Source organism: Rhipicephalus microplus, chromosome X, assembly GCF_043290135.1.
Source record: "Rhipicephalus microplus isolate Deutch F79 chromosome X, USDA_Rmic, whole genome shotgun sequence".
NCBI classification, from domain to species: domain Eukaryota; kingdom Metazoa; phylum Arthropoda; class Arachnida; order Ixodida; family Ixodidae; genus Rhipicephalus; species Rhipicephalus microplus.
Genome location: NC_134710.1, coordinates 439,266,871 through 439,293,296, shown reverse-complemented (window position 1 = coordinate 439,293,296; position 26,426 = coordinate 439,266,871). Strand labels below are relative to the sequence as shown.

Below are 26,426 nucleotides of genomic sequence, written 5' to 3'. Positions count from 1 at the left end.
ACGAATGACCATGAATCAAGAAAAATACAGAGGTGCACACTCAGTGACCTGCGTTTAAAAATATCTAAACAAAAGGATTTTTTCATCAGATTTGCAAGCAACTCGCATAAAAATTCATAAAAGGGCCTTCCAACACTATTCAAGCTACCTATTTTTTACTCGCATGTTGCAGGATGTGAAGGATGTCCGTTGAACGGATGTCCGTCCCGCCATCGCACAACTTATGACAGAACTCGCTGTAATTGCGGAGCTCTCGAGACCACCCGAATGGTGTGTGGTGTACACTCTAAATACTAAGAGAGTGCTAGGTGTTATTTTTTGTCACACATTAAAGATGATAGTCTTTCTTAGGGACCTTCGACGGAAAAATTTTTTTCTGTCTGTCTTTACAATTGTCTGTTTGTCCACCCTTAACGATACCTCAAACGGCACCAAATGGCCGACCCCATCCGCTGCGCCCACCAATATTGCTCAAGATTCAGCGATCATAATTGTGCGATTGTCAAACAAAAAGCAATTATTGCGTATATCTGAGGCTCCATAACAACACGTTGATGTTTTGTATGTGTGTCTTCATACTAGCAGAGGCACACACAAGTAACTATAAGGACTGTAGCGGTTATCTCGCTGCGCTGACAGTGCAACGTGACGATCAAAAAGTAAGCGTTTTCAACGCTTTGTTAAGACGACATGGTAATGGCACCTACCCGTCGCTTTCCGTTCTATACATTATCACTCCCTAGAGAGGCGCGCATCTTTTTCCGCGGGCGCGTACGCTTTCGTTTTCGAAGATAACTGGCAGATGGCGATCGGGTCAAAAGTGCCTCGATGCGCTCATTCGCGTTCACTACCCGCTCAAGGCCCTCTAACGCAGCACCTCCAGAATACCATTCATCCATTGTGTTGCATAAAACATCAAATAAATGTTTTGTTCACTCTCTCCAGTGGTAAGACTATCGTCTTTCAACGACATTTGCAGTGTACCATGCCTATTTGAGGCCAATTTTTTTTCAGTCTATTTTGCAGAGTAAATCACATCTTTTTCAGGCAAAATATAGTTATTCTCCCAGAAATATTCAAAGTATTCCACGACAACAGAGCAGCCTTAAGCTGCCCGAAGTAGAGTAGCATGACCCTACCCAGGGTGTTAGTACAATAAAAATAGCAGAAATCGGGCCGAAATAGGGCTTTGTAATTGATTGTCACAAATTTTTTCGCGCGCGGCACGCTAGGGTGGCTAAATACGAGTACAAAAAAAGCAACACCAGAAATTCCTTAGACTCGAACCTTTGATCTCTAGACGCACTTCAAATTGAGACTCCGACATGCTGACCACTACACCACACAGGTAGACGGCTCACGAGCACTCATTTCTTCATGTCTTTAGTCATGCATATAAATTTTCTGAATTTCTTTGTTTAGAAGCGCTGACGGGAGTGCCTCAGCGCTTCTAACAACCATTAGGTCTGTTGTTCATGTGTTTGATGTGTTTGTTTTGTGCTTCGTGAGCTCAGAACGTCTATCCGACACGTTTTACAGTAGGAAAGTATAGCGCAAACGATTGTATGAATGACATTTGCAAGAACTGGCTAAGCGGTTAGTCATTTCTGTGTACAAAACATCACGCCTCTCTAGTGCACCCTGAACAATTATGTTTTATTCCCGTCCTTAGACAGACTTTCAGTAATTCAAGTTCACGTTCCACGACTGAAGCCACAATATTTTACTGTAGACATTCCGAACGTTAGACTTACGGCAGGATCCCTGTGCGATGGTGATCCCATAAAACCTAAATATTATTATAAAAAGGACGCAATAGCCGTTTGAATTTATTTTGAATTGGACCGAATGAACGAAGTCGTATTCGCTCATTTAACTATAAAGAACTGAGTCTAAAAATGAGGAGAATAAGAGTTCAAACTGTCTGCCAGTGCGATGAAACTCACTGGTGCGCGCTGAAAACGCTGTTGTTTTTTTATCGTCTCTCACGCCACAACAAACAAATTCGTTACTTTTTACTACATATAACAGTGGTTACAAAGTAGCGCTAATCACTCGCGGGTTGCCACGGCATCAATGTGTAATCAATAGCAAGAGTTTAATCGCGTTTTACTCTCTCACGTCTTAACATTCCATATTATGGGCATTACTCTCTCTCCGAGAGAGGTAAACAGCAGTTTCACTCTCTCCGTTCATTCGGAGTGAAAATGGTTTTCATTCAATCTGATGCTTTGCGACAGTAAAAAAAAAATATTCTGAAGAATAACAAGGCCTTTTTACTACTGCGATACCCTCTGCAATTTTAGGGTGCATTTGAATAGCTTGCCGTTCCTAAACTGAACTGTATACGCTTCATAGGTCAGTAAAATGGCGCCGCCCCCTGCGGAGCGAGAGGTCGTAGTTCTCACGCCCCGGCAACAAAGCTTTCTGCATATATTTTCAAGCAATCTGTAAGACTATATTTTATGACGTCATACTTATGACGGAAATACGTCAGCGGATAACACCGTGCATATGAAAGTGTTATATGCCATGGTGGGTCACTGCATAAACGCTATTGTGTACAAAAAAAAACAGAAAAGGAAACGAGCTAAAGGACGAACAGTTTACTCTCCTTTCTGGTTATTTCTGTTAAATATGTGATTTCAAGTTTTATTCTGTTGGTTTCTAGCACCATCAGTTTCATATTATTAGTATAGACGAGAAATGCCTGGAAAGTTATGGGGCCTAACACATCTGCGAAGCAAGGCTGCCAGGTAACGCTCACCGCAGTCGCAACAAGAATTAGGTGATTGAATCATTTTGTTTAGAGGTCTGAAGCCCTCAAGTTAAATGTCAGAGACCAAATAACAGGAAGCGCCACTATCATGTGTTGCATTAGTCCTTTATTTGTTTTTGTTGCAACGATATATCTGTTTGGCGGTCAATGCTCAAGCACGTGAAAAAAATAAAGCTTAAGATATTGGTTGTTTTGAGGCATCAGTGCCTCCATGTTTAAACGACAAGCATTTCTAAGCGAACTTCGGCGACTTTGAGCGTATCTATCTATCTATCTATCTATCTATCTATCTATCTATCTATCTATCTATCTATCTATCTATCTATCTATCTATCTATCTATCTATCTATCTATCTATCTATCTATCTATCTAACTGCCTATGCCTTTTAGCTCTCCTTGCCATTTCGCTAATAGTATCAATATAAAAATTGATGAGGTATAACATGACTGTATGATGAGCAGAAGTGGCTATCAATACCATGAAAATCATGACATATATGTCACAAATGTCATGATTTGCGATTCATGGTCTTGCTTCTTTTGCAGTAGTTTCGTTCGCGTGGCGTATACCAATACTAGTATCTTAACACATGACTGCATGGCGAACACATGTGACAGACCTGAATGTGGAAATTATGACATGTATATCATGTAATTCATCACTACACGCCGTGTTCATGCTGTACTCGCGGTCATTTTGCTATCTTCAGATATAGCAAATTTGGCATACGTGACGTGAATGGACGACGAAAGTAAATGACATGTCCGAACATGATAATTATGACATGCGTGTAATGTGCAACATGACTTCATGCTATACTCATAGAGCGCTAAGCGTCCGTTTCGCTAGCTTCATATAGACCAATTTTGGTGTTACGTGACGTCAATGGATTACAAATGTATGTAAATGGTGCAAAACTGATAATATTGACATGTGTGTCATGTAAGAACATGACAACACACCACCATCATGATGCGCTCACAGCCGTTTCGCTAGCTTCACATATACCAAACATGGTATTACGTGCCGTCAATGGACGAAGAAGTTAAATGACATGTCCAAACTTGATACGTATGCCACAAGTGTCATGTAAACTCTGTACACATGCTACGCTTATAGCGAGCTCGCGGTCATTTCGGTAGCTCAACGTATACAAAATCAGGTATCACGTGACGTGAATAGACCACGAAGGTAAATGACACGTCCAGACATAATCATCATAGCATGCGTGTCATGCAAAATATGACGGCCTGCTATGCTCTTAGCACGCTCTCTGCTGTTTGGCTAGCTCCACATTTTTCTATATCAATATCACGTGACGTGAATAGACGACGAAGGCAAATGAGACGTCCAAACATGAAAATTATGACATGGAAGTCATGTACGGCATTATATACGTACGCTTCGTAACGTTGAGCTGATGTTCCTATGTAAACTATGTACATACGCTACGCTTATAGCGAGCTCGCGGACGTTTCGAAAGCTTAACGTATACAAAATCAGGTATCACGTGACGTGAATAGACCACGAAGGTAAATGACACGTCCAGACATAATCATCATGGCATGCGTGTCATGCAAAGTATGACGGCCTGCTATGCTCTTAGCATGCTCTCTGCTGTTTGGCTAGCTCCACATTTTTCTATATCGGTATCACGTGACGTGAATAGACGACGAAGGCAAATGACACGTCCAAACATGAAAATTATGACATGGAAGTCTTGTACGGCATTATATACGTACGCTTCGTAACGTTGAGCTGATGTTCATATGACATTAACCTTCCTTATTCCTGCTTCGCATATCATCTATTCCCACTGCACATGGAAATTGCCAATATTTTCTCCCATGTCACTTATATAAACAATAACCTGCGCTCGTCGACATTTACGCCAACGATAAATTGATGAATGTATGGTATCTGGGTCGGCTTTATAGCGGCATGGTGACATTTGTGTCGCCAGAGTCTACCAAAAAAATTTGAATCTCCTTTCCTTTTATGTTGGCTTAATGCATTGTCTGCTTTGATTAAACTGATATGACTATAGAAAAAAATAAGTCACAGCTTAGTTATCAGCCGCCTTGAGGTAAAAAGCCCTCTATTTTCGCACTATTTATTTTTAACCTTTCTGTCTATTTAACAATACTCTGTCACACCAATTCTTAAGGCAGCTTCCTTAAGCTTTTCATTGCCGTCCCCAAAACCAAGGTGTACCCTCGTGGCGAATTGAACACCTGTGTGGATATCTCTCATTCAATCAGAGCTCAATTTCTTGCTTATTCAGTCTAGATTTATAACAATGCGGTATAAAAAAACCTTACCTCGCTTCGAACATTACAGCTCTTCCAGTTAAATTATCATAAAATGTCTCACTCCTTATTTTGTTTCGTCCTTTTGTAGTTCATCAAAGCCCCCTCTTCTTTTTTAATCACTACCATCTAAATCCTCTGCGCCTCACTGACTTTGCACCTAATACTCTTCGTTGCTATATGGCCTACACCGCTAGCCGTAAAAAGAACTAAACAAAATCATGAATCAAACTCAAGTTAGTTGTAAGGAAGCTGCTCTAGTCAAGGGCCCCACTGGCCTTAGGTGCCCTTTCTACCTGGTCAATAATCGCTTTCTGGTCAGCCCGGGATGAGCGGCACCATCGTGCCTCCCACTATTACCACGTGTGCATTGAAGTCTCTTTTGTGTTTTTCAGGTGTGTTCTGGAGACAACCTAAATACCTCACATTTCCTGGGGCTGCTTACAGTATTGGCCGTGTATCAACTACTGAGCCTCTCAGTTCTTTTTCACGAAAGTGTGTCACGCACCTTCGTTTAAAAACGCTTAAAAAAAACTTCTCTGCCCTTCTAACCCCTTTGCTCTGCTTCTCATTAAAACTCACTTTGCGTTCAGGTTCTCTCAATTCCACATTTGTACATTTCATATCACCCATTTCAGCCTCATTCGTTGTCTTCCAATAAGCGCCCTACACGAGGTGTCCCACAGTCCTTTGATTCGCAGACTTCAAGCACACCACTGAGTGGAGAACTTTAAGCTCCGGATTTATGATCTTTATTAGTCAAGAGCTGTAAAGAACTAAACAAGAGAGAAAGAAAAGTGTACAAAAAACAAAAAAAAAACTTAAGGAAATTTGAAGAGGAACAAAGCGAGGTCAGTCCTGCCATCAGGCTCGGCACCAATAATGCAAAACTGCCTTACTTTTTTGTCAACTTTCTTTTCGCCACTGTGCAATCTTTCTGTTACCGCTGTGTGCAGTGTCTTGACTTCTCTTTTGAGCCCATGTTTGCACACCCTGTCTCTAATAGAACCCCAAAACAGCATATAAATTTGCAAAGTCGAGCACGCTGTTTTCTCATGACGTTACAAGTTTTTGAACGGTCTTTTCGTGATGCCAGAATGGTGATTTACATGACATGATTAGAGCAGAAACTTTTGATTGGTACATTTACGAGAAATATGAGTTGTGAATAGTCTGCTAGCCTGCCTTGCCATGTAGGCGCCCACTCACCTATTAATGTCTCGCATAACTACCGTGCACAATGAAGCTATTTCACTCATTTCTCTGTGTTTTAGAGTGTGATAGTGGGAAGAACAGCGTGTTGCAGACAACCGCGAAACCACACTCTGCTTACCCCTTAAAGCTCACAATGCAGGCGTGCTTTACTGCAACAATAGGCAGAGATAACATGTAGCCTGTAATAAGAAAAGTCAAAGGGAGCACGAAATGATTGGAAGAGGTGCCAGACTATTTGATTCCTTCATTAAAAATACACCTTCCTTCAATCACAATGCAGGGGTGCTATGCAGGATCGGTCGAGTTTCACAAAACTTGGCATCTTCCCGAGCTCTGGCAACACCCTCATGATTGAGCCTACCAGTACGAAAAAATCAAACCCACCCCTCAGCCCACAGCGTTTCATTGGTTACGATGGAACCAGTCATTGAGTCAAGGACGGTTGAGTAAGTTGGGTGGCGTTTTCAAACCAGGGACATCTTCTTTCTTATGTTTGATTTTTCACTGAATGCAGAAGTGCACCCATGCAATAAATGTGTCACAAAAATTTGGAGATATTATTCGGAGGATTGGGGTGTTTATATTATATTATGAAGCATTTATTGCCTGCACTAAGTCTGTTTATAATAAACAGCACGATAGCCTCTGAGGTCAGTACCGGCTGAGCGTCTCACAACATCGCTACCACAGCTAAACCCGAGGCCACGTGTTAATAATATTCATAGTCTGCCAGTACATTCTTCTCTTGTCTTGTCACCTAAGAGATCTTGGCTCATACCCACATGGGGGATTTGCCACACTATACCTTACAATAGATTTTTTTACAATGCTACTAAAAAAAGAAAGAAAAATTAGATAAGAACAATAATAACGTTCCTTTGAAAAAACGTCAAAAAAGTGCTCAATTTTATAAACTAGAATATATAAAACAAATGAACAAGAACGAGGAAGGGGACAAAGAATTGGATATATTTGGCAGTACCACTAGCAGCGTATCCTCCCGGTTGCCTGAATGAATTTATGTAGTGCTGACAGAATAGCTATGCGGCCCACACCCAACTGACTGGCTCCAAACCATAATAGGGTGAATGTATTGACTGGCAATCCGAGCATACAAATCGGTCTTTCAAGAATTATTCAGCGCAGTGAGGCAAAGCGGCGGCATGTGAGAAGAAAGTGATGTATTGTTTGCGGTTCATTGCAAACTGCACATGGGTTAGTTAATGAAAATCCTGATTTGTTGAGATAAAAATTTAACCGAGGAACTCTACAGCGAAAGCTTGTGAGGGTCACCTCACATTGACGGGAAAGGCAATTTGCGGTGTTCCATGTGAATTGCAAGTGCCGAAATTCTTCATATTGTAGGAGCGACGTTTCATTGATTTTTAAGACTAACAGGCGTTTGAATCGTTCGGCAGTAATAAAAGGAAACTGTGTAGCTACTAGCACCACCGGGAAATTTAAAGATGCCGAAGCAAGCGAATCAGCAATTTCATTTAGTACAATTCCAGCATGCCCGGGGACCCAAATAAACCGAGTTTCTGATAGGCTATGCGGTACGAGAGGCCAAAGTATCCGGAGAAGATACTAGTGCGCAGCTCGGCCGGTGCGCGTCGTCTTTGTTGTCATCGCCGGCTAGCACCCGAGCACGTGCGACTGGTTATTTATCACTTTGGGGTGAAGCTCTTGTTGCCGTGGGTCTGTCACTCCTATCTCGTGTGACAAGACGGTCAAGTTAATGACTCACTCAGCAGGTGTGGGTGGACGAATAGACAGAAAGACGATTCACAGTTTATATTAATAAAGCCTCCGAAGTCTTTTCCCACTCGTTATCATTCACGCCATGGATATTCAGCAATTTTTTGGGCTGCGCGGTACACTTGGCCAGTTAGAGCAGGACATGCTATGACCAAGCTAATTACGCCAAGTCATTGTAAAGCCGAGGAAATGAAGCCACATCTTAAGACTACCGTACTAATGAAGCCATAAAAACCAAAAACCAGGCTGCTTAAAGCATGCTAGTAGATGAGCAAACTAAACTATGCCAATTAATGCGACGTTATTCACGAGCAGGCAAAGTAAATCCATGTATTTAACCCTTATCAATATGGTGGCAATTAGTACCCTGCTACTCAGGATTATGTTTATTAGATCGATACTGATCTTGTCCTCGGTAGTTTCGCCCGAGATAATTGCCTTTTAACTACAACCTTATTAATGAAGACAGCTCATTGTAGTTGTCGTTAAACCTCAGCCAATTAGTGCAATTAAAATTAAGACAGAACAGATGTGGTCCTCACTTCGAAGCTGACCACGCACATAAGCGGACCACTAATTTAGAAGGCAGCAGGAAGCTAGGTTATCACAAACTCCTTTATGGCTTCAGCCTTGCACAAGTAGTGTAAGCTCACCAAACTATTTTATATGCAAAGAAGCTGCCGCTTAGCGTTCACCACATTAAATGGTCGACAGTCACACCGGCACAATCCCAGTCCCGAGTTGAACTCGCGCCTTCTCAGAATTAACGAGTTTGTATCTGAGTTCACGCGTCCATCAGTTTGATGCAGACGCCCGCGGCGAAGATCAGGAATGCCCACCACGTTTGCTCTAGCCGAGGAGCAGCACTCCCATTGAGCGGCACGATTAATCTGTCAGCTTTATCACGCAGACTATGCACACACGCTCGCAGAAGTAAAAAAGATATCTCCACGCCACTACGATGTCTTGCATTCGATTTCCCAGGGTTCACGACATATTCAATCACAGCCGCGTTGCCAACAATATGCGAGTGCCCCTAGTGATCACATGTCCATATATTTATCTGAAATATTTGATAGAAGTGAAACGAACAGCACGAGTGTGCTGCGTGTGCACCCTTGCTGCCTGATTGATTGATATGTGCGGGTTAACGTCCCAAAACCACTATATGATTATGAGAGACGCCGTAGTGGAGGGCTCCGGAAATTTCGACCATTTGGGGTACTTTAACGTGCACCCAAATCTGAGTACACGGGCCCAAAACAACCCTTCCTGCCTTCGAGAGTGCAAATTTTCATGCTACAGATGGAACAAAAGAACCTGCAAGGTATATGTAAAGTGGTAGCGCAACTTCCGTTTCAGATTCACATCATATACCACCATTTAATTTGAGGAATGCTTGGTTGCTAGAGAGTGCGCAAATTATCTCGATATGTCTGTGCAAAAAAGAGTTTGTCCTCAGAGCTGAGCAGATAGTTTACTGTAAGAGCACCAACAAAGATGTACTAACAGCAAAAAGGCACAGCGCATGCCTAAAGCTTATTTTCTTATAATTGGGTCTTTTGAATCTGTAAGCACACACATCATAACTCTGTTCCTTTAGCATATATGGTCGCAGCATACGCAGCAGACTGGTTCTTATCTGCGACGAGAAATTCTAGTTGTAGTAACTGTGTAACTTAACTCTAACAATAAACGTACCAAGCCTAAAATATTTTAGGCCCATCACCTAAATACATATTACCTATGATAAGGGCTCACGGCGGAGAATTAAAACTAGTGTTTACCCTGCCGACACGATGCGACATTGTACAATTGTGAAGTATTCATTGTAGCATTGCAGAACAAAAAAGATTCAGAACTGTACGCATCCGCAATTGTTCTTTTTTAACAAATTTAGCAAAATTACATTGCTCTAACTGCGTGAGCTATCTATCGGCAATGTGCAAGTTTCCTTCCCGATTTCACATTATGCAGTCACTTCACTTCAATATCAACACTGCATGGCAAGCGCTGCATCTGACGACAGAATTGGACGCTTGTCCTGAAGCCACGCTATTAAACTCTAACGCCGCAACCCGATGAGAGCGACGTTCATTCACTGACCTCGATGTTCAGGTATATGCATATGCTTGTTAGCTTTCAAGAGTCTTTAGAGATGGGTTGAAAGCTTTCGATGTGTATGAGTGACTTGTTTTATTCGGACCCGACCATATACATTGGTTGTACTGGCTTGCACACTCGCAATAAAGGATGCCAACCTTACTTGGTTGCCGTTGGTATTGCCAGTCGAGGTCAGTTAGGTTACCTGGATAAAATTAAACATGCGAACCACGACTTCGCGACGAAAAAAAACCTAAATTTCAACGGAAGCGAGCAGCGCAAACCAGCAGTGAGCCCCCCACCTGCAGCAAAAAAAATGCGTGAAGATGATACTACTGCCAGCGCCATATCGCCTCACGATATTGCAGTTCAGTACGCTGCCACTACTTATTTGCATGGTATTTTGGTGCAACAGCCCAAAGGTACAGACAGTTTCCACTCTCTAAACTGGTAGTGGCTCGGCGACCGAGGATGGAAAAGGCTGCTGAGTGGCGTGCCTGCAGGGCGGCGGTGGCTCGCGGTCGAAGGAGAGACCCCGACGTGTGGGCACGGTAGACAAAAGTTCGCCGCGAAGCCTTACGGTGGCGCCGCGAGGACCCTACAGTTCGACAATGGGAGGCTGGAGCGGCGTTGTTATTTTACCTGCGACGAAAAAACTTTGGTCTGTCTGTCTGTACATTTGTCTGTTAGTCTACCATTACCGCGAACCGGTTACTCTAAACAGCACCAGCCGATACACCAAACGGCCGACCCCATACGCAGCGCCCACCAATGTTGCTCAAATGTAAGCGTTCATGCATGTGCGATTGTTAATTAAAAAGCAATTATTGCGCATATCTGATGCACCATAACAACACGTATATATTCTGCATGTTCGTCTTATACTAGAAAAGGCATGCATAAGTAATTCTAAAGACCGTAGCGCCTACCACGCGCGCTGACCATGCAATGCTTGCACAAAGAAGCAAGTGTTACCAACGTTTTGCCAAGACGACACGGTAGTGGCACCTACCCGTCACCTTGCGTTATACATATTATCACCTCTGAGACGGGACGCGCGCGCCCGTCTCAGGGCCACGCTCTTTGTTGTCCAAATAAAACTGCCAGAGGGCGCGCATGTTTCACGTGTGACGTGACTTGATGCCCTTACTCGCCTCCGCTTCACGCTCGAGGCACTCTAACGAGTGTCTCCGGAATACCATTCACCAATTTTCTTGCGCAGAACATCAAATAAATGTATTGTTCACTCTCTCCAGACGCCAGACTATCGTCTTTCGACGACATTTGCAGACTACAAGCAGATATGGGGCCAATGTTTTATCACGGAGGAAGGAAAGGTAAGAGAGGGCATGCCCAGGCGGCGCGTTACGTGAAAATTGTCGAGGAAAGGACATCATAGCGGCAATGTTCACTGGGAACAATGACGGCGTCACTACGGTTACGTGTTGCGCAGTGGAGCTGGTCTAGCAGTAAGCGGCCGCCGCTGGCGCGGCATGTGTGCCTCTTCAGGTCTCATGCTGAGCCGTGCCGGACAATATCCATGCTCTGCGCCGCGTTATTGGTTACACAGTCTTCTCCTGGCAGTACTCTACTCTTACCAATGTTTACAAATCCTTTTGTTCATCACTGGGTTTCAACAGTGCGTAGAACTAGTGCATTTTCATGTGTTGTGTGGCGGATGACGTGGATGAAGCAATCACTGTTCAGCGAAATGGCGTTTGGCACCATGTCAAAGCTCAACGACGACGAACGCCTTGCAAGCCAGTGACGGTTAAAGAGTGCTCCTGCTTGTGACAACGGACGACGCTGTAGAGCCCAGCAAGACACAATGAGGATTATGTGCACATACGTTTTTTCGTGTTGTGTGTGTACAGTACCAACTTGCATGTGCGAATTAAAACATCTTTTCTGTTCCACTTCGTATACTCTCTCCCAGCATTGCATGTAATCTCAACGTAACAGCAACTGCGTTGAAGTGTCACTAGCACCGTGCTCAGAGTCACCACGGTCACAGAATGCTGGCGCCGGTGAGTTTCACGCGGAACACGGACACAGTGGCCGGATGCTGCGTCGGCCGCGTGGCGGAATGCAACCATAGAAGGCACACGTCCGATCATGTTGTCTGAACAGTTGCTGAGTTAATGACGTGAAAACATTCACCGTTGTCAGTGCATCTAGCGCGCGTTCTCTTGTATTTGCTTCGTTGTCGATGAGCTGTTACTCGCTGATAATACAGGGACGAAATGATTTCGCCGAAGGTGTCGCGCTGGCCCAGAGTGTTGAGACCCGTTTTATTAGTTTCGGATCGTCACGAAACGCGCGCTGCGCAGCTCACGTGCTTTCCGAGCCGGAGAGAGAGTCGTGTTTTCTGCTTTACATTCGAATGTAAACAAGGGAGGAGATTTTGCCCACTCAATATGGCTGACGTCCGGCTTCATCGCGGCTTCACAACGAGAGACGTCAGGGCATCTCCTACCTTTCATTCCTTCGTGTTTTTTATCAACGCTACTATCATTCGCTCCGCACAGTATTCATCCCATGGCCAGCAAAGGGAGCTGGGATCAAACTCGGCTGCCCGAGAAGTTCGGACCGTGTTGCATTGCACCCCAGGACTCCAGATAAAAGCCAACCCGCTTCAATTTATTCAGATATTTTTAATGAGATAACAACTACATGGACACTATGTACAGGTTATTATAGTCGCCACTATGTTCGCTATAAATTTTAAAATCACTAACTTTTTACGCCCATCGTATGCTGCACACGCCAGCAAAAGCGTGCGAGTGCTAGCGGCAAAGGGTGCTTAAGCATTACTGGGAGAACCGGCCTATCTCCGTCGCACGGAGAGCACATGCGATAAAATGATGCCACGTGCGAGGTGTTAGGCCAGAGGCAAGGTCCTCGTTCGGCAGCGCTTTTGCCCATGAGAACGAGTGCAGTTCCGGTGAAATCTCCCCCCTCCAGTGCCAACTTCCACGCAGACGCCGCCGAGCCACGTGTAGTTCCGGGGTAGGCTTCACGTCCTCCACCAAGCACCGCGAAGTTGTCTCAGATGACAGATACAAACGTTATTTAAGGCCGTGCCTGACCGATGTTTGAGGATTTTGCCCCAGCTAACGTCGCCGTGCTGGCCGGCTCTGTAGAAACGATAAGCTATTGATATAATCAATGCTACCTTTTTTTTGTTTTACAAAGTACTTACCTTCTTATTCCGCTTGTGGGCAGAGCCTTCAGCGACGTCCTTTTGGCTGCTCGCCGCTCATGGTTACCGCTACCATCGCTACACAGCGAATTCATAACAGTGGTGGCAGCAGTGGAATGCCATCAAACTCGAATTCATAACAGTGGTTGGCAGCTTCAGGATACACTACCCTACGTTTGGCAAGTCTTATCAGGTTTCTGAGCATGAGTACGACGACCGTGATAGCGTTTGGCTATGCTGAGATACGCTACGCTATGTTTGGCATGCCAGATTGAACCCATGGAAGCTCAAGCACGACCAACCTGATATCAGTGTTTGGATACGCTGGGATGCGCTACCCTGTTCTCATCGTTCGGCAAGCCAGGACAAGCTACCGTGGATCTCAACATTGGCAATTCGGACCAGATCCTTGAAGGCCAGAGGACTGCTACGGCACTGTTTGACGGCAAATACGACTTGGAGCATCGTCAGCTACTTTGGGTGAGTGAAAAGCCAACGTTTACTGTTCTTTTCGCCGGACCTCTCGAGCACAGGAAGATGTTAGGAGTGTGTTTGTGTTCTGTTGGTTATACTTTAATATACACGTGCTTTAAACTATGAGATTGGTATTAGAGTATGGTGAATATCAGTAGTAGATCATCACGATGGACAAGATTACGATGGAGCTGTACCTTGTGCAGGACCTACTTGAAATTTGTAGAGCAATGGGAACTTCCGCAGGATTTGCTAAAACAAGGGAAGCGGTTCTGAAGGTGATGCGGGCAGAGAATGGAATGGCCGAAGAAGCTTAAGAGTTTTGGGAGCTCATTTGTGATCAAGAGCAGATGGCCGAAGTACGAGAGGCCGAGCAACGTCGCGAAGAGCGAGAGGCTAAAAGTCGCAAAGAGCATAAGGTCGAGGAGAGTCGCGAAGAGCGAAACGTCGAAACACATTGTTGTTGTTGTTGTTGTTGTTGTTGTTGTTGTTGTTGTTGTTGTTGTTGTTTGTGGGGTTTAACGTCCCAAAACCACCATATGATTATGAGAGAAGCCGTAGTGGAGGGCTCCGGAAATTTAGACCACCTGGGGTTCTTTAACGTGCACCCAAATCTGAGTACACGGGCCTACAACATTTCCGCCTCCATCGGAAATGCAGCCGCCACAGCCGGGATTTGATCCCGGGGCACCCGAAACACATTGTGAAAAGCTCGAAGCTTAAAGACGTGAACAGTGGGAGGCTGAGCAGAGTCACAAAAGGAGAGAGCATGCACTCGAAATGAGAGAGCTTGATTGTAAAATTCAAACGCTTAAGTGGCAGCAAGCGAAACGCCAGTTCCACAACTTTCAGACAAGCGAAAACATCGCGCATTTTTTTGATGATTTTGAAGTTGTTTGCAGTAATGTTGGTGCTAGGCGTGACTTTTGGGTGGAGAGACTAGTCACGTTGTTGCCACGTGACATCGCACATATTTCACATTGCTTATCGGCTGATAAAGCAGGATAACTTAGTCGTGCTAGATATGCTTTGATAAGATACTTTTTTTTCAAGTCTGGAGACTGGGAAAGTGGGAGCAATAGACACAGCACAGAAGCGTGTCGTAAGGTGCTAGAAGTAGATGCCCACCGAAAAAAGCGAGAGGATGAGGCGTGTCGTAGAGAGCTGGAGGAGGACACGCGCCGTAATGCGATAGAGGCCTGTCACGTGGCGCTTCAGAATGAGGCTCACCGAAAAGCGTTAGATGAAAAGAAAAGACAGGGAGTTCAAGAGGCTGAGGCCCGTCATTATGCGCAAGCCGGTGGAGTGCGTCAGAGAAAGCGGAACGCTGAAAAAAGTCGCTAGGCATCTGATATTGAGGCCCGTCACAAGGTGCAGGACACCGAAGTGCGTCGGACAGAGCCGGACACTGAGGAGCATCACGAGGAGTTAGAAGCGGACGCCCAGCGGTTACCTCGGAATTCAGAGGCGCATCGTAAAGCGCTAGAGACTGGGCCGCTTCACCAAGAACGTGATCGGGATCAATCGCGTCAAGGAGAGCAGCAGGCCGTTTACGAAGACCTAGGAACAGGAGCTATCCTGGAAAGGGAGAGAGAACACTTACGAACTGAAGAGACACCTTCAGGTGAGTAGATCGGCTTTAAAGACGTTGGAAATTCAGTTCTGTCACAAGCAGAGACGGCTAGCAAAGGGGCCGAGGAAAAGCTAGCTAACCAGTCGAGAGTTTTGGCAGTGCCTGTCAAAGGCAGTGAACTTGAAATTAATTGTGTCGAAGCAGCCAGCATTCTTAACCATTCCGTCAAAAGAACGCGTCGGCGAAGGCGTAACGCAGAAAAGACAAGAGCCAAGTGCGCTAAAGCCACTGTTAGGTGCCATGACGTTTTCATTCGAGACGCCAGGTTCAGGGCTAGGCGCAAGATCGCTAAAGGGCTCTCTAGGAAATGTTTGAAGCTCAGACAATCACTGAGATCAAGATTATGCGGGAAGCGAGTCAAGATAGACCAAATTTCAGGCAAATTTGAAAGCCGAGATCACCGCCTGGTCTCATCCTTTTCACTGCCACGTTGATGCAAGCAAGTGAGCAAACCTTGCGAGCGCTTGAGCTGTAACACAAGCGGTTGTTACCCACCGTGGCGAAAGGAACACTGGTCGAACCAGCGGGGTAAGCGATAGAGTGTAAATGCCCCTTTGTTCGAGTTCAGCGGCTGAGTGTCAAAAGTCGCTGCTACTGATCTCAGTGAACAGGTTGGTTCGTCATCCCTTTGTCAAAACCAGAACCCTGAAAAGCTATGCAGTGCTCGACTCCCCAGAATTCGTCTGAAAGAGTGGCAACTTTCCTTTACAAAGATTGAATTTTGTATTCAGCTTTAAGAAATCTTTTTCTAGTTTTGTGGTCAGCCGTTTAGCAAGGAATGCGTTATTATTTTTGTAGGTTTTACTTTCTTTGTTGTCAAAGAAGCATACATAGAGATTTTTGTTCCATTATTTTACTAACATTTCGAAAGTTAACAGTAAAATTTTCGAAAGGCTGCGTAAAAGCCCCTGTTTAAAATACCTTCAAGTATTGTAGCTTTCTTTTGTATCATGCACGCAAGTATGACTTTCAGTCTTAATTTATTGTTTTTTTCAAGCGTGCTTTCTTTTGACGTGATGATCATTGGCGGCGCGCACTGAATGAGAGCTTGTTGCTGGACTAACTTTGTTATGTTTAGCGGTCTGATGCTTGCAAGCGACGCCAATGTGCGTGAATGAGAGGTGCTTTGTATTCTAAATACTAGTTTCGGGGCCAAGTTTAGTTATTCTTAGACTATTCCATCATCCACAATCTGCCCATTTCACAATTGAGAATCGCTCAAAAAATGTGTTAGGGTTTAGCATTGTCATGCACTGACACTTAGCTAAAGGTGTGTCCGCATTCTGTATTCCTCCTTAGATACGTTGCTCATGATGCTATTTATTAGCTCAATCAATCTCGAGGAAATATTTACGTTTCTGTTTGTCTGGCGATTTGATCAGCACTTGGAAGGCGCTCGGTTTGGCCAGAGTGGTTTGGCTTAGTGCTTGACTCCGTCGTTCTAGTGATCCTCGTCAGGGCTCTGAAAGTCACCACGGGCGTAGAGAGCGGAACAGCTACAGTTCTCAACAGTCAACCAGTAATTCTCCTTCAAAGCCACGCTAGACGGTTCAAAACTCCGGCTGAGTTTTCTGGCGGCGGGGTTGCTGTTAGGCCAGAGACATGGTCATCGTTCGGGAGTGCTTCTTCCCACGAGATGAGCGCAGTTCCGGCGAACGCTCCACTCTCCCAGCGCCACCTTTAATACAGACGCTACCGAGCCACGTGCAGTTTCGGCAAAGGCTTTGCCTCTTACGCCGAGCTACTTGCAGTTCCGACGAAGGCATCGCAGACGGCGGCGAGCCACGTACAGTTCCAGGGAAAGCTGGACCTCCTCAGCCGAGTCACGTGCAGTTACAAGGAAGGCTTCGCCTTCTCCACCAAGCGCCGGTAACTGGTCTCAGAGAAAAGACCAAAACGTTATTTAAGGCCGTGCCGGCTTGATACTTGAGGATTTTGCCCCAGCCAGTGTCGTCGTGCTGGCCGGCTCTGTACAAACGGTAAGCATCAGCTCTAAACGTTGCTACCTATTTTGTTATACAAGATATTAGCCTCCATACTCTGCCTTGGGTGAAGGCTTCATCGACGTTCGTTTGGCTGCTCGCTGCTCTTGGAAACCGCTACTATCGGGACACTGCAAATTCATAACAGTGGTGGCAGCGGTGGGATATCATCAATCCCCAATTCATAACAGATGACTGTCGTAGATTGCTCGTCAACCTGAGAGGAAGCCCCCTCTCCGTATTTCACTCCAGGGAGGAGTAAGAAAATTGCTGTGGTAGAGGAGCTGCGCGGATCGAGCTGCAACTGTTAGCATTGACCATATGAGTGTGGTCGCAAGAACTAGCGTGCGCGCTATCTCGGCCGGCATCATCAAACACCTCGTGTGCTCTTTTACGTGCTATCAGCTCACGACTTTGTGTTGTGTTTTGTGCCTCTTTCCCAGTAGTGGCTAATTTCCATGCACAAGCGTTTTGAAATTTCATGAGATTAGGTTAAAAATAGTTAGATGCTAGCTTTAGTTCATTATAGCAATAAATGTCGGTAACATATTCACTCCGTCACCCTAGTGGGGAAGAGTTCTTTTTTCAAAATACAAGAAAAAAAAATTTCTCTCCCCACCGACTCCTGAATCCTAAATATAATCTACCCCAACCCCCCCCCCCCCCCTTCCCAACCAAGCCGTGCCGCCGTCAATCCGATTAACCCTTTTCTGTGAGCGCACCACCGCTGGTGAGTTTAGGACACGCGCACAAGTTTAATCATCTATTTGAAATAGGGTGCCTAACCTACAAACCTGCCTTAGTACTCGTATTCTTAACTTAGAGCAATTGTCGACGGCACTGAACGAAAGGGTGGATATTCATTCAGTATTTTGCGCCTTTGCATTACCACACTTCAGGGAAAGACAACAATTATTGCCTTCTAAAGATTCCTTGACTTGAAGTTTCGTAGATTCATTTGATTGTCTTTACCAAGAAACAGGCGCGCTCGAAAAACATTTCCCTTCTTTGCAGATAGATGGTTTCAAAATTACAAAAGTTGTCCCCGAATAAACTTCCGGTCACCTCGTTTATCAGCTTTTAACGTCAAAACTGACAGCACGTTTTCAAAATTTTTTTTAAGGTTAAGGAAAGTTTTTCTCTAGTTCTTCAGTTAAAATGATTGTGCGTGCTGTTCAACAAAATCTCTCATAAACTTTACGTAGCTCAAAAGACGATTTACTTGAATATATTTTGCTAAATATAGCAAGGGATTTGTAGCAAATTTGCTGGATATTTTCTAAGACTCTTTTTTATCACCAATGATATTAGGGCACATCGGTGGACGAAACCACATGTCATCAAGGGCCTGTCTTTGAGATTAGTGCAAGGGTCCATATAGCAGTCAGAGCAACATTCTCTCAGAATAATATTATTCTACTCTATTAATTACTCTAGTTTCTGTCTGTTTATACACTTTAGATTTTTTACTTACACACCATATTGCACACAAACTTTTTCAACTAAAGACCATATGGAAACATCCGGCAAGTTAGTAACCTCTATTGAAATCCTGCTTTATTGGACAACGTTTAGGGTAAGTGATTCCTAAAAGTCTTTCGGACTGTAACACGGAACAATGTGCACATGCAAATCAAAATAATAGGAGCAGCCAACGCGAAGCATCGAATGTTCTAGTAAACAATGAATTTAATTGATACGAAGCAGCGTATTTATGCTCGCATTTCGCTGATGCAGGTGATGCGTTAAAGTTACACAGTTGGTGGCACGAGAAGCGCGGAAAGTTGTATGATTAAATATGTCACGATAAGAAAGCATCAGCTGGTGCTTTGCCAGAGTAAGCAGATATTGTTAGGAGTTGATTGATACGTGAAGTTTGACGTCTTAAAATCACCATATCATTATGAGAGACGTCGTAGTGGAGGGCTTTGGAAATTTCGACCACCTGCAGTTCTTTAATGTGCACCAAAATAGGAGCACACGGGCCTACAACATTTCCGCCTTCATTGAAAATGCCATAATGCTAGGAGTGGTCAATTTTCGTAAAGCGGACATCATACAGGTGCGTTGACGCTCAATAATACAGTGAAGCACTGGAATTAGCGCAAAAATAGAGCCGCGGTGAAAAAAGCACAGCCACCATACCTGTTCGCAGGGGAGCTTGGCATATAAAGGGAAGCTTCTGACTTGGATCCTCGAGAGAATATCGCATGGAGATACCCCCTTGAAGGTAATATCGATCGATGAAGAGAGTGCCTGCACTGTGGCTATAGTTCGTCCGGGGGTGCCAGGCGAAATCACGCAACGGCTGACCGGTCTCCCACTTGTAGATACCACCCGACGACTTCTGAAGTGCAATCCAAAAGCGGTCGTACTTGCGTGGAACTGAAGAGAGGTCAGAAACGCCAAACGTTGCTACTTTTGTCAACTTCTCTTTACATATTGAGGCAATTGGGAATGAACTAAAGTGCGCTGCTTTCACTGCGCCATATATATGCGGGTTTCGGGTAGTTGCATCTCATGATATGCACCACCGCTAAAGACATAAGCAATAACCTTCAGTATCTACTACGTTGCCTTTTCTTCAGCTATTTTTGCCAAAGCACGCCAAAAGGTTTCGCCCTCTTGGACAAGCAGACAAGCCCCTTGTCTGGCGTTTTTCAATGCGCCCGCGGTACACTTCTATTCAGTGATATGCTATTACTGACAAAAAGTCGACACCATAATATTACAGGAACGCCAAACTTGCTGGCGAGTGAAATCAGTGCTTCATATCTAGTTGCATGTAACAGGTCACCAGCTCAATCCATCACTAGTGGGGTGCTTGAAGTGCCGTATGTACTTGCCATCTGAGTATTTTTTCCGTCTACATTTTTTCTGACGTTGCCTACGTATGAGAGATATCTACGAATGGGTCACTATTCTGGCATCACAAATATTGAGGGAACGGAAACACTTTCTCGGTTTGCTTCCGCGCGAATTCACAATTTTTAAAATTTCCAACTCTTAGGAATGAAGGAGTGCACAAGATATATATCTGCGTGTAAACACCTTAAGAAATGGTTTTAATGCAGTGCAAGATCATGTTGTCGTCAAACCACCCCTCTAGAAGTAGTCGCAATTCTGTGAATGGCAGAGGCAAACTCGAATGTACAGAAATCATCTCAGGCTCATTCTGGGACCAAGCTCAAGCTTCAACGACTGGCGCGATTACTCGCTACTAGCTGAACGGACAACCGAATTTCTCTGGCGGCAAGTTCTGCCGGGGCTGAGAACGCAAGTACAAAAGAAGCCCCCCGCACCATCGAATCCTCTTCACGTCATCGGTGATGTGAACCTGCCCGACAAAGTGCGACAGGTACTCAAGTGTGGACCAAAGTTCGCCGTCGAGCCGCGAAAATCTAGCCCCGAACTTCTAGGGATGGTTCGGAATGTCTCAAAACAAGTACCTGAAGGTGACGTTGACAGGTGTGTATCTGAAGGTGTCGACGTTCTCATGCGTGTTCGTCCTACGGGTGTAAGATATGCTATCCAGGAGACCATTAGGCACTTGAAGGACAATTCGCTCGCGCTACTACCAGCCGATAAAGACGGTGGCTTTGCGGTTATGCGTAAGTCACTGTATCGAGCGAAGGCGTCGGAGGCCGTCAATTCTGTTTTTGATACTCATAACAATATTTCGTTACAAAAAGTGCGAACTGCCGCGAAGAAGCTATGCAAAAGCTTTAATCTTGAAGGCCTGGTTAGATCAATTGAGAAGACAAAAAAAGTGGATCTTGATATCTTTTTCACGGCAAAGACGCATAAAGTTGAATGCCCTTTCAGAGTGATCATCTCAGAGAATGAATCGTGGCAAAAGTGTATCGCGTTATTTCTACAAAAGCATTTGAAGTTGATATCTCTTGACGACCCCTTTTTGGTGAAACAGTCGGAACAAGTACTAGACTTTCTTGCAGGCAAGGAAAACGCAGACCTTTTAGCTTTTTCGATCGACGTTAAGGACCTTTATTACACCCTCCCTCAGGCAGAGTTGATGGCGTGTGTATCGGAAGGTATAGACAGAGTAGGAGCGGTTGATTTTCAAAATACTGCCGGTGTGTCGAGTGATCAGTTTTTAGAGCTCCTTTACTTTTATCTTAACTCGACCTATGCGACATGGAATGGAAACACTGTAAAACAAAAGAACGGGATATGTATTGGTTCCTGCATAGCCCCGTACCTGAGCGACCTGTTTTTAGCAAAACGTAACAAGGTCCTTGACGAACGTATGAAGCACAGTGACGTTATTGCTGTTTTTAGATATGTAGATGACTATCTGATCGTTTCCAATAATGCTCATAACAATTTTGACGCAGTTGTCACTGAAACTCTAACCATGTTATTGACAGTGTTATCTCCCTTGGTGCTGACGCATGAAGTACCACATGACAATTTCATAAAATTTCTTGACCTCGGGCTGTATTTTTCACCAGCAAGAGTATGCTGGAGCTATGAACCACGAGGGAATAAACCGGTTCTACCGTTCACGTCCACTCATTCGAAATTGGTAAAGCGTGCGGTGATAAAATCCTGTTTTCAGAATTCACTGATCAAGTCGTGCCACCACAAGCTTGATGAGAGCTTGTGGGCTCAAGCAAAACGTTTATTAAACTCTGGCTACCCCTCGCACTTGTTGACCGCTGTCGCCGAATCTATAAACAGGAAAGGAAGGGCAAACGGCAAAGACCAGGCAACCGCCACTAAGGCAGGCAAGGTTGCTGTAGTGCCTTACATGCATGCCATTTCGCATAACTTGCGAAGGATAGCAAGGAAGGCGGGTGCGGATGTAGTGTTTTCTGCTCCCGAAAAGTTGCAAGGAATGTGCAAAAAGGTCAATGCAGAGAGTAGCGGGAAACAGGTTTGTAAGATTAAGCACCGGGAGAAATTTGTGAATTGTTGTTGTGGTGTTGTCTATAGCACTCCTTTGACTTGCGGTTGCGAATACATAGGCCAATCTGGAAGGTGTGTGAATGAAAGACTAAAGGAGCACAAGTACAATGTAGAAAGAGCTGTATGTGGTCATTTGGCCCTTCACTGTCAGAGGTGCGGTTGCGTCCCTATGTTCCAAAACACCCGTATACTCTTTAAGGCCCGTGACAGAACCACACGTGAAATTATTGAACCTTTTGAAATAGACAAAATGAAAGAAAAATGTGTGAGTGTGGCTTCCTTAGCATTATCATCTAAAGAAAAGAAGTATCTGGAATTTCCGCTTTCACGAGCTAGTGTAGATTGTCGCTATCAGTGATGACACGTGCATGGGCTGTGCTGTATTCTTGACGTGACATTATCCATGTTTTATCCGTCTCCTGTTGTATAAACAGCGTGTGTGATCGCAAATAAAACATTAGTTGCAAGTTAGCGCTGTGTGTGTGTGAATCTCTCCTTTGTGTGTGTCCTTGTCGTGGTGCGCTATACCAGTGAAAATGATGAATTCTGTGAGGCCTCACGTGAAGCCTAAATGTAGGTGTCGCACGAAGGGTAAATTTCCAAATCAAGTCGTTCACAAACACGTTTTTGGATTGAGTTTTAAAGAACTTTATCCAGTACTCTAATTGAAAAAACAGGTGCTGTAAAATTGAATTTAGCATATCTTAAATTCGTTGCTTCACAAATCGCAGCGGACGAAGTTAAAAGCCGTAAAACACCTGAGCTGTTCTGCATCCTAACGCTGAAAAGAGGCGATGAAAATACGTCAAAAAATATCTAGCCTCCGAATGTCGAATAATTTAATAAAGTGCGAGCTTTCAGAAAAGACAACATTAGCACACATAATGAATAGCGGTGTTGGATCTGCAGGGAGTTATCACTCACACAACACCGTGTTTTTTCTAGATTCAATGTGTAGAATCGAAAGACTTGGCTCCTTAGGACATCGTGAGGACCAATAAAGTGAACTTCAAGTGTCTGTACTCTAAAAAACTGAAAGAAATATTTTTTTGACACTGTATCGTTTTGCGCCGCAGGTTTGGGCAAAATAACATCCTAAGCATTTAATTATGTTTAAATTATGTTTTCAATGTTGGCAACAAGGCAACACGTATGTAGCACATGCCTTGTACCCAAATGAAAGTTTCTGCATTGATGTATTTGTAAATAATGAAATAAAATGAATTCGCACTTTTTATTATTTTTGTTGGAATTTACACCACCCAACCCAGCAGCACTCGTTTATGCGTCTTTTTACGTGTGCCTGTTTTGTGTCCTTTTGAACACTGCTTCTTCAAAAATAATGACATTAAATAACACAAGTAGTGCATATTAGGTAATAGATTAGCCATGACACAGGTTTTGTTGGAGAGTAATGGCAATTATTAATTATGTCTGGTAGGTTTAAAAGGAGGGCGTACAAATGATGTTTTACCATAAAACTGGGAATGCACAACGGTGAAAATTTATACTCATTTAAATAACTATCGACCACTTTTTCCACCTTGCCTTTAGTGTAAAATGTTCAAAAAATTCAAAGAAGTGTTTTAACGAGAACATACGTCGAGTATATGTCGAAAGACGCACTAAACTCTAAAATAACCTATTTGTATTCGAGCTCTCAAACAATTACAAAGTCCTAATAAAGAACTCTTCTTTTTGTGTATCGTTGGAGACCTGACACGTCTTCTCAACTGTTATTTGTAATACTTCCTCATCTAAAAGTTTTTTTTGCACTACGGACACGAAATAGCAGGTACATGTGCGGTCTACTTACCATTGCTTGGAGTGAGCAGTAGTGTGAGAGTGTAGGACAATGAAGAGTTATCGATCACAGCCAAGTGTCCTTTATTAGCACGACACTCCTCAGCGGCTTGCGTGTAATTCAATGGAGATAAGCTGAGCCACAAACAGGTATTCCTGCTCGAGAAGTCCAACCACCCTCCTTTTGGACAAGGATACAGGTCTCGAAAGAGAAAAAAATGCAGACACTGAGAGGAACAAATCGCAGCACAAAATATTAGACATTGAATATTCACATATGCTGAATTGACGCATTTAAACTCAGTAACCTTCAGCAGTAACGACAAGTGGTCGTCAAGTGTTTACCATCTCAACTTTGTACCAAGATTCCTAAATATAGTAAAGAAAGAAATTCAAGCAGCAATAAACACTCCTAAACCAACCATCATAACTTTAAATAGACATTGCATCTTTCCAACTAATAGTAGCTTCCTTTCCGAGTTATTTCCAAGCACACACACCTTACCACTACACGCAGTGGCCTCATGGTTTTCGTAGCGTAAAGTTTTTGAAAGATCTATATACGTCTATAGTTCCACGTTGTGTATCGCAGGCGCTGGGTGTTTTCTCAACCCTGAATAGCCGGCCAAAAGCACGTCTATATTCTCCGTTATGTATCGCGGGCGCTAGGTGTTTTCTCAACCCTGAATAGCCGGCCAAAGCCTACATAGGTGAGGGAGCGGTACGAGGGCGTTAGAGCAAAGGGAACAGGAAGTTACGTCAACACATGCCATGGCCTTGAATACGTTTTGTGCTGTTTTTAACGGGTTGCCCACTTATTCCAGTTGAGATGTGTACTACGACAGCAAGTGCCACAACTTCGCCATGCATGCTGTGCGTTTTCAAGACTACATTGCACTACTGCGATAAAAATATGGGAATGTGTATCCTTGGCTTAGGAGTTGAAATGCATGAAGTCGATATCCACATGAACGCACACAAGCTCTCAAACGCACGCACACATACAAACACATGCACGCGTAAACACACATGAGCACACACACAGACAAGCGCATGTTCGTACGCACGCACACAAGCACCAAACACGCAGACATATTACTAGCTTTACAAGCACTAGTCTCCATCGCTTCTCTTTAAGCTGCGTGGTAACGCAAGCCACAGCGAAAATTACTGATAATTCTATCCTTATTTGCGTCTACCCCAATTTTTTTTTCCGCTCAGAACTCAAGACGCCGCCACGACAACGACACCAGCATTTCTTTGAAACGGGCTCTCATACGTGCATGGCGCAGCACTGGAATCATCACGCAACTGTCATGCCTTAGTCTGGCGCAGCTACGTTGGTACCTTAGACTTTGTCCTGCATAGTAAAGTAGTAAAAAACGGGAGTAGTGAGGAAATCCGGAATATATTTTTAGCTAACTATAAATTCGTATGCTAAGGTATTCTGCCCCATTGAAGAGGAACATAGAAGAGAGCTTTTATATAGTGGTAAGCGCAGTAAGGCAGTTGTAGATGATATGCATCATAAACTACTCTCTTCGAAGACTCCCTATAACAGCAGCAACCGATTAAGGCTCGTTCTGCTTGTAAATCTTGCACGTAACATGCAAATCGCCACCTCACGTGTGCGTTAGGAATAAAACTAATATTTACCAGATGACTATCGATCGCGGTCTCAAGTGAATGAAGAGATACTTTTTCGGTGTTTTTGAAGATACGGACGTTCCTGCAATATATTGATTGAGGTTATTATGCTGCACAGAAATTACTAAGGATACTTTTGCAGGGTTGAACACAGGAAGTGATTGTGTCAGTGCCACGTATTTTGTAGACAGCCCAGTTATTAGCATAGTTTGCGGACGAGAAAGAGAGCAATTTTCGGCTGTTTTTTACACAAACCTACAATTTCTCTCCAACATGCAGAGCGAGAATATTTAGCTGATTCGTTCACACAAGCTTTACAATGTCGTTGACTCGGGCTAGTTGGTTATTTGCGATTGTGAAAATTACTGCAGAAGTAGCGAGGGACTAACACACAGAGACAGTGCTAACTTCTCGTTGTGTTTGTCATTTTTTGTGTGTTGTTCTTTTTCCGTTCTCAGATGCATTGACCGTTGATCAGCAGCATGTTTGGACCATCTTCCAAACGTAGTGCAGGGACTTATGTCAAGAGGTAAAAAGGAGGCCACCAGTTTTCATCTCCAAACAGCGCACAGGTGGTTTCGGCGTGAAGC

At 44.1% G+C, this 26,426-nt stretch overlaps 1 protein-coding gene across 5 annotated transcripts in view; it reads right to left on the bottom strand.

Moving 5' to 3' along the window:
• Positions 1 to 26,426, bottom strand: part of LOC119160896 (uncharacterized) — a 493,888-nt gene that overhangs the window by 179,974 nt on the left and 287,488 nt on the right. For 4 of the 5 annotated variants that reach the window (XM_037413166.2, XM_075880528.1, XM_075880530.1 and 1 more), the window contains 2 exons: positions 24,203 to 24,391; positions 19,603 to 19,842 (listed from right to left, as the gene is read on the bottom strand). In XM_037413166.2, coding sequence (XP_037269063.1) covers positions 19,603 to 19,842; positions 24,203 to 24,391 — 429 coding nt within the window. The remainder of the gene's footprint in view (positions 1 to 19,602; positions 19,843 to 24,202; positions 24,392 to 26,426) is intronic. The other variant, XM_037413167.2, reaches the window with a different exon arrangement.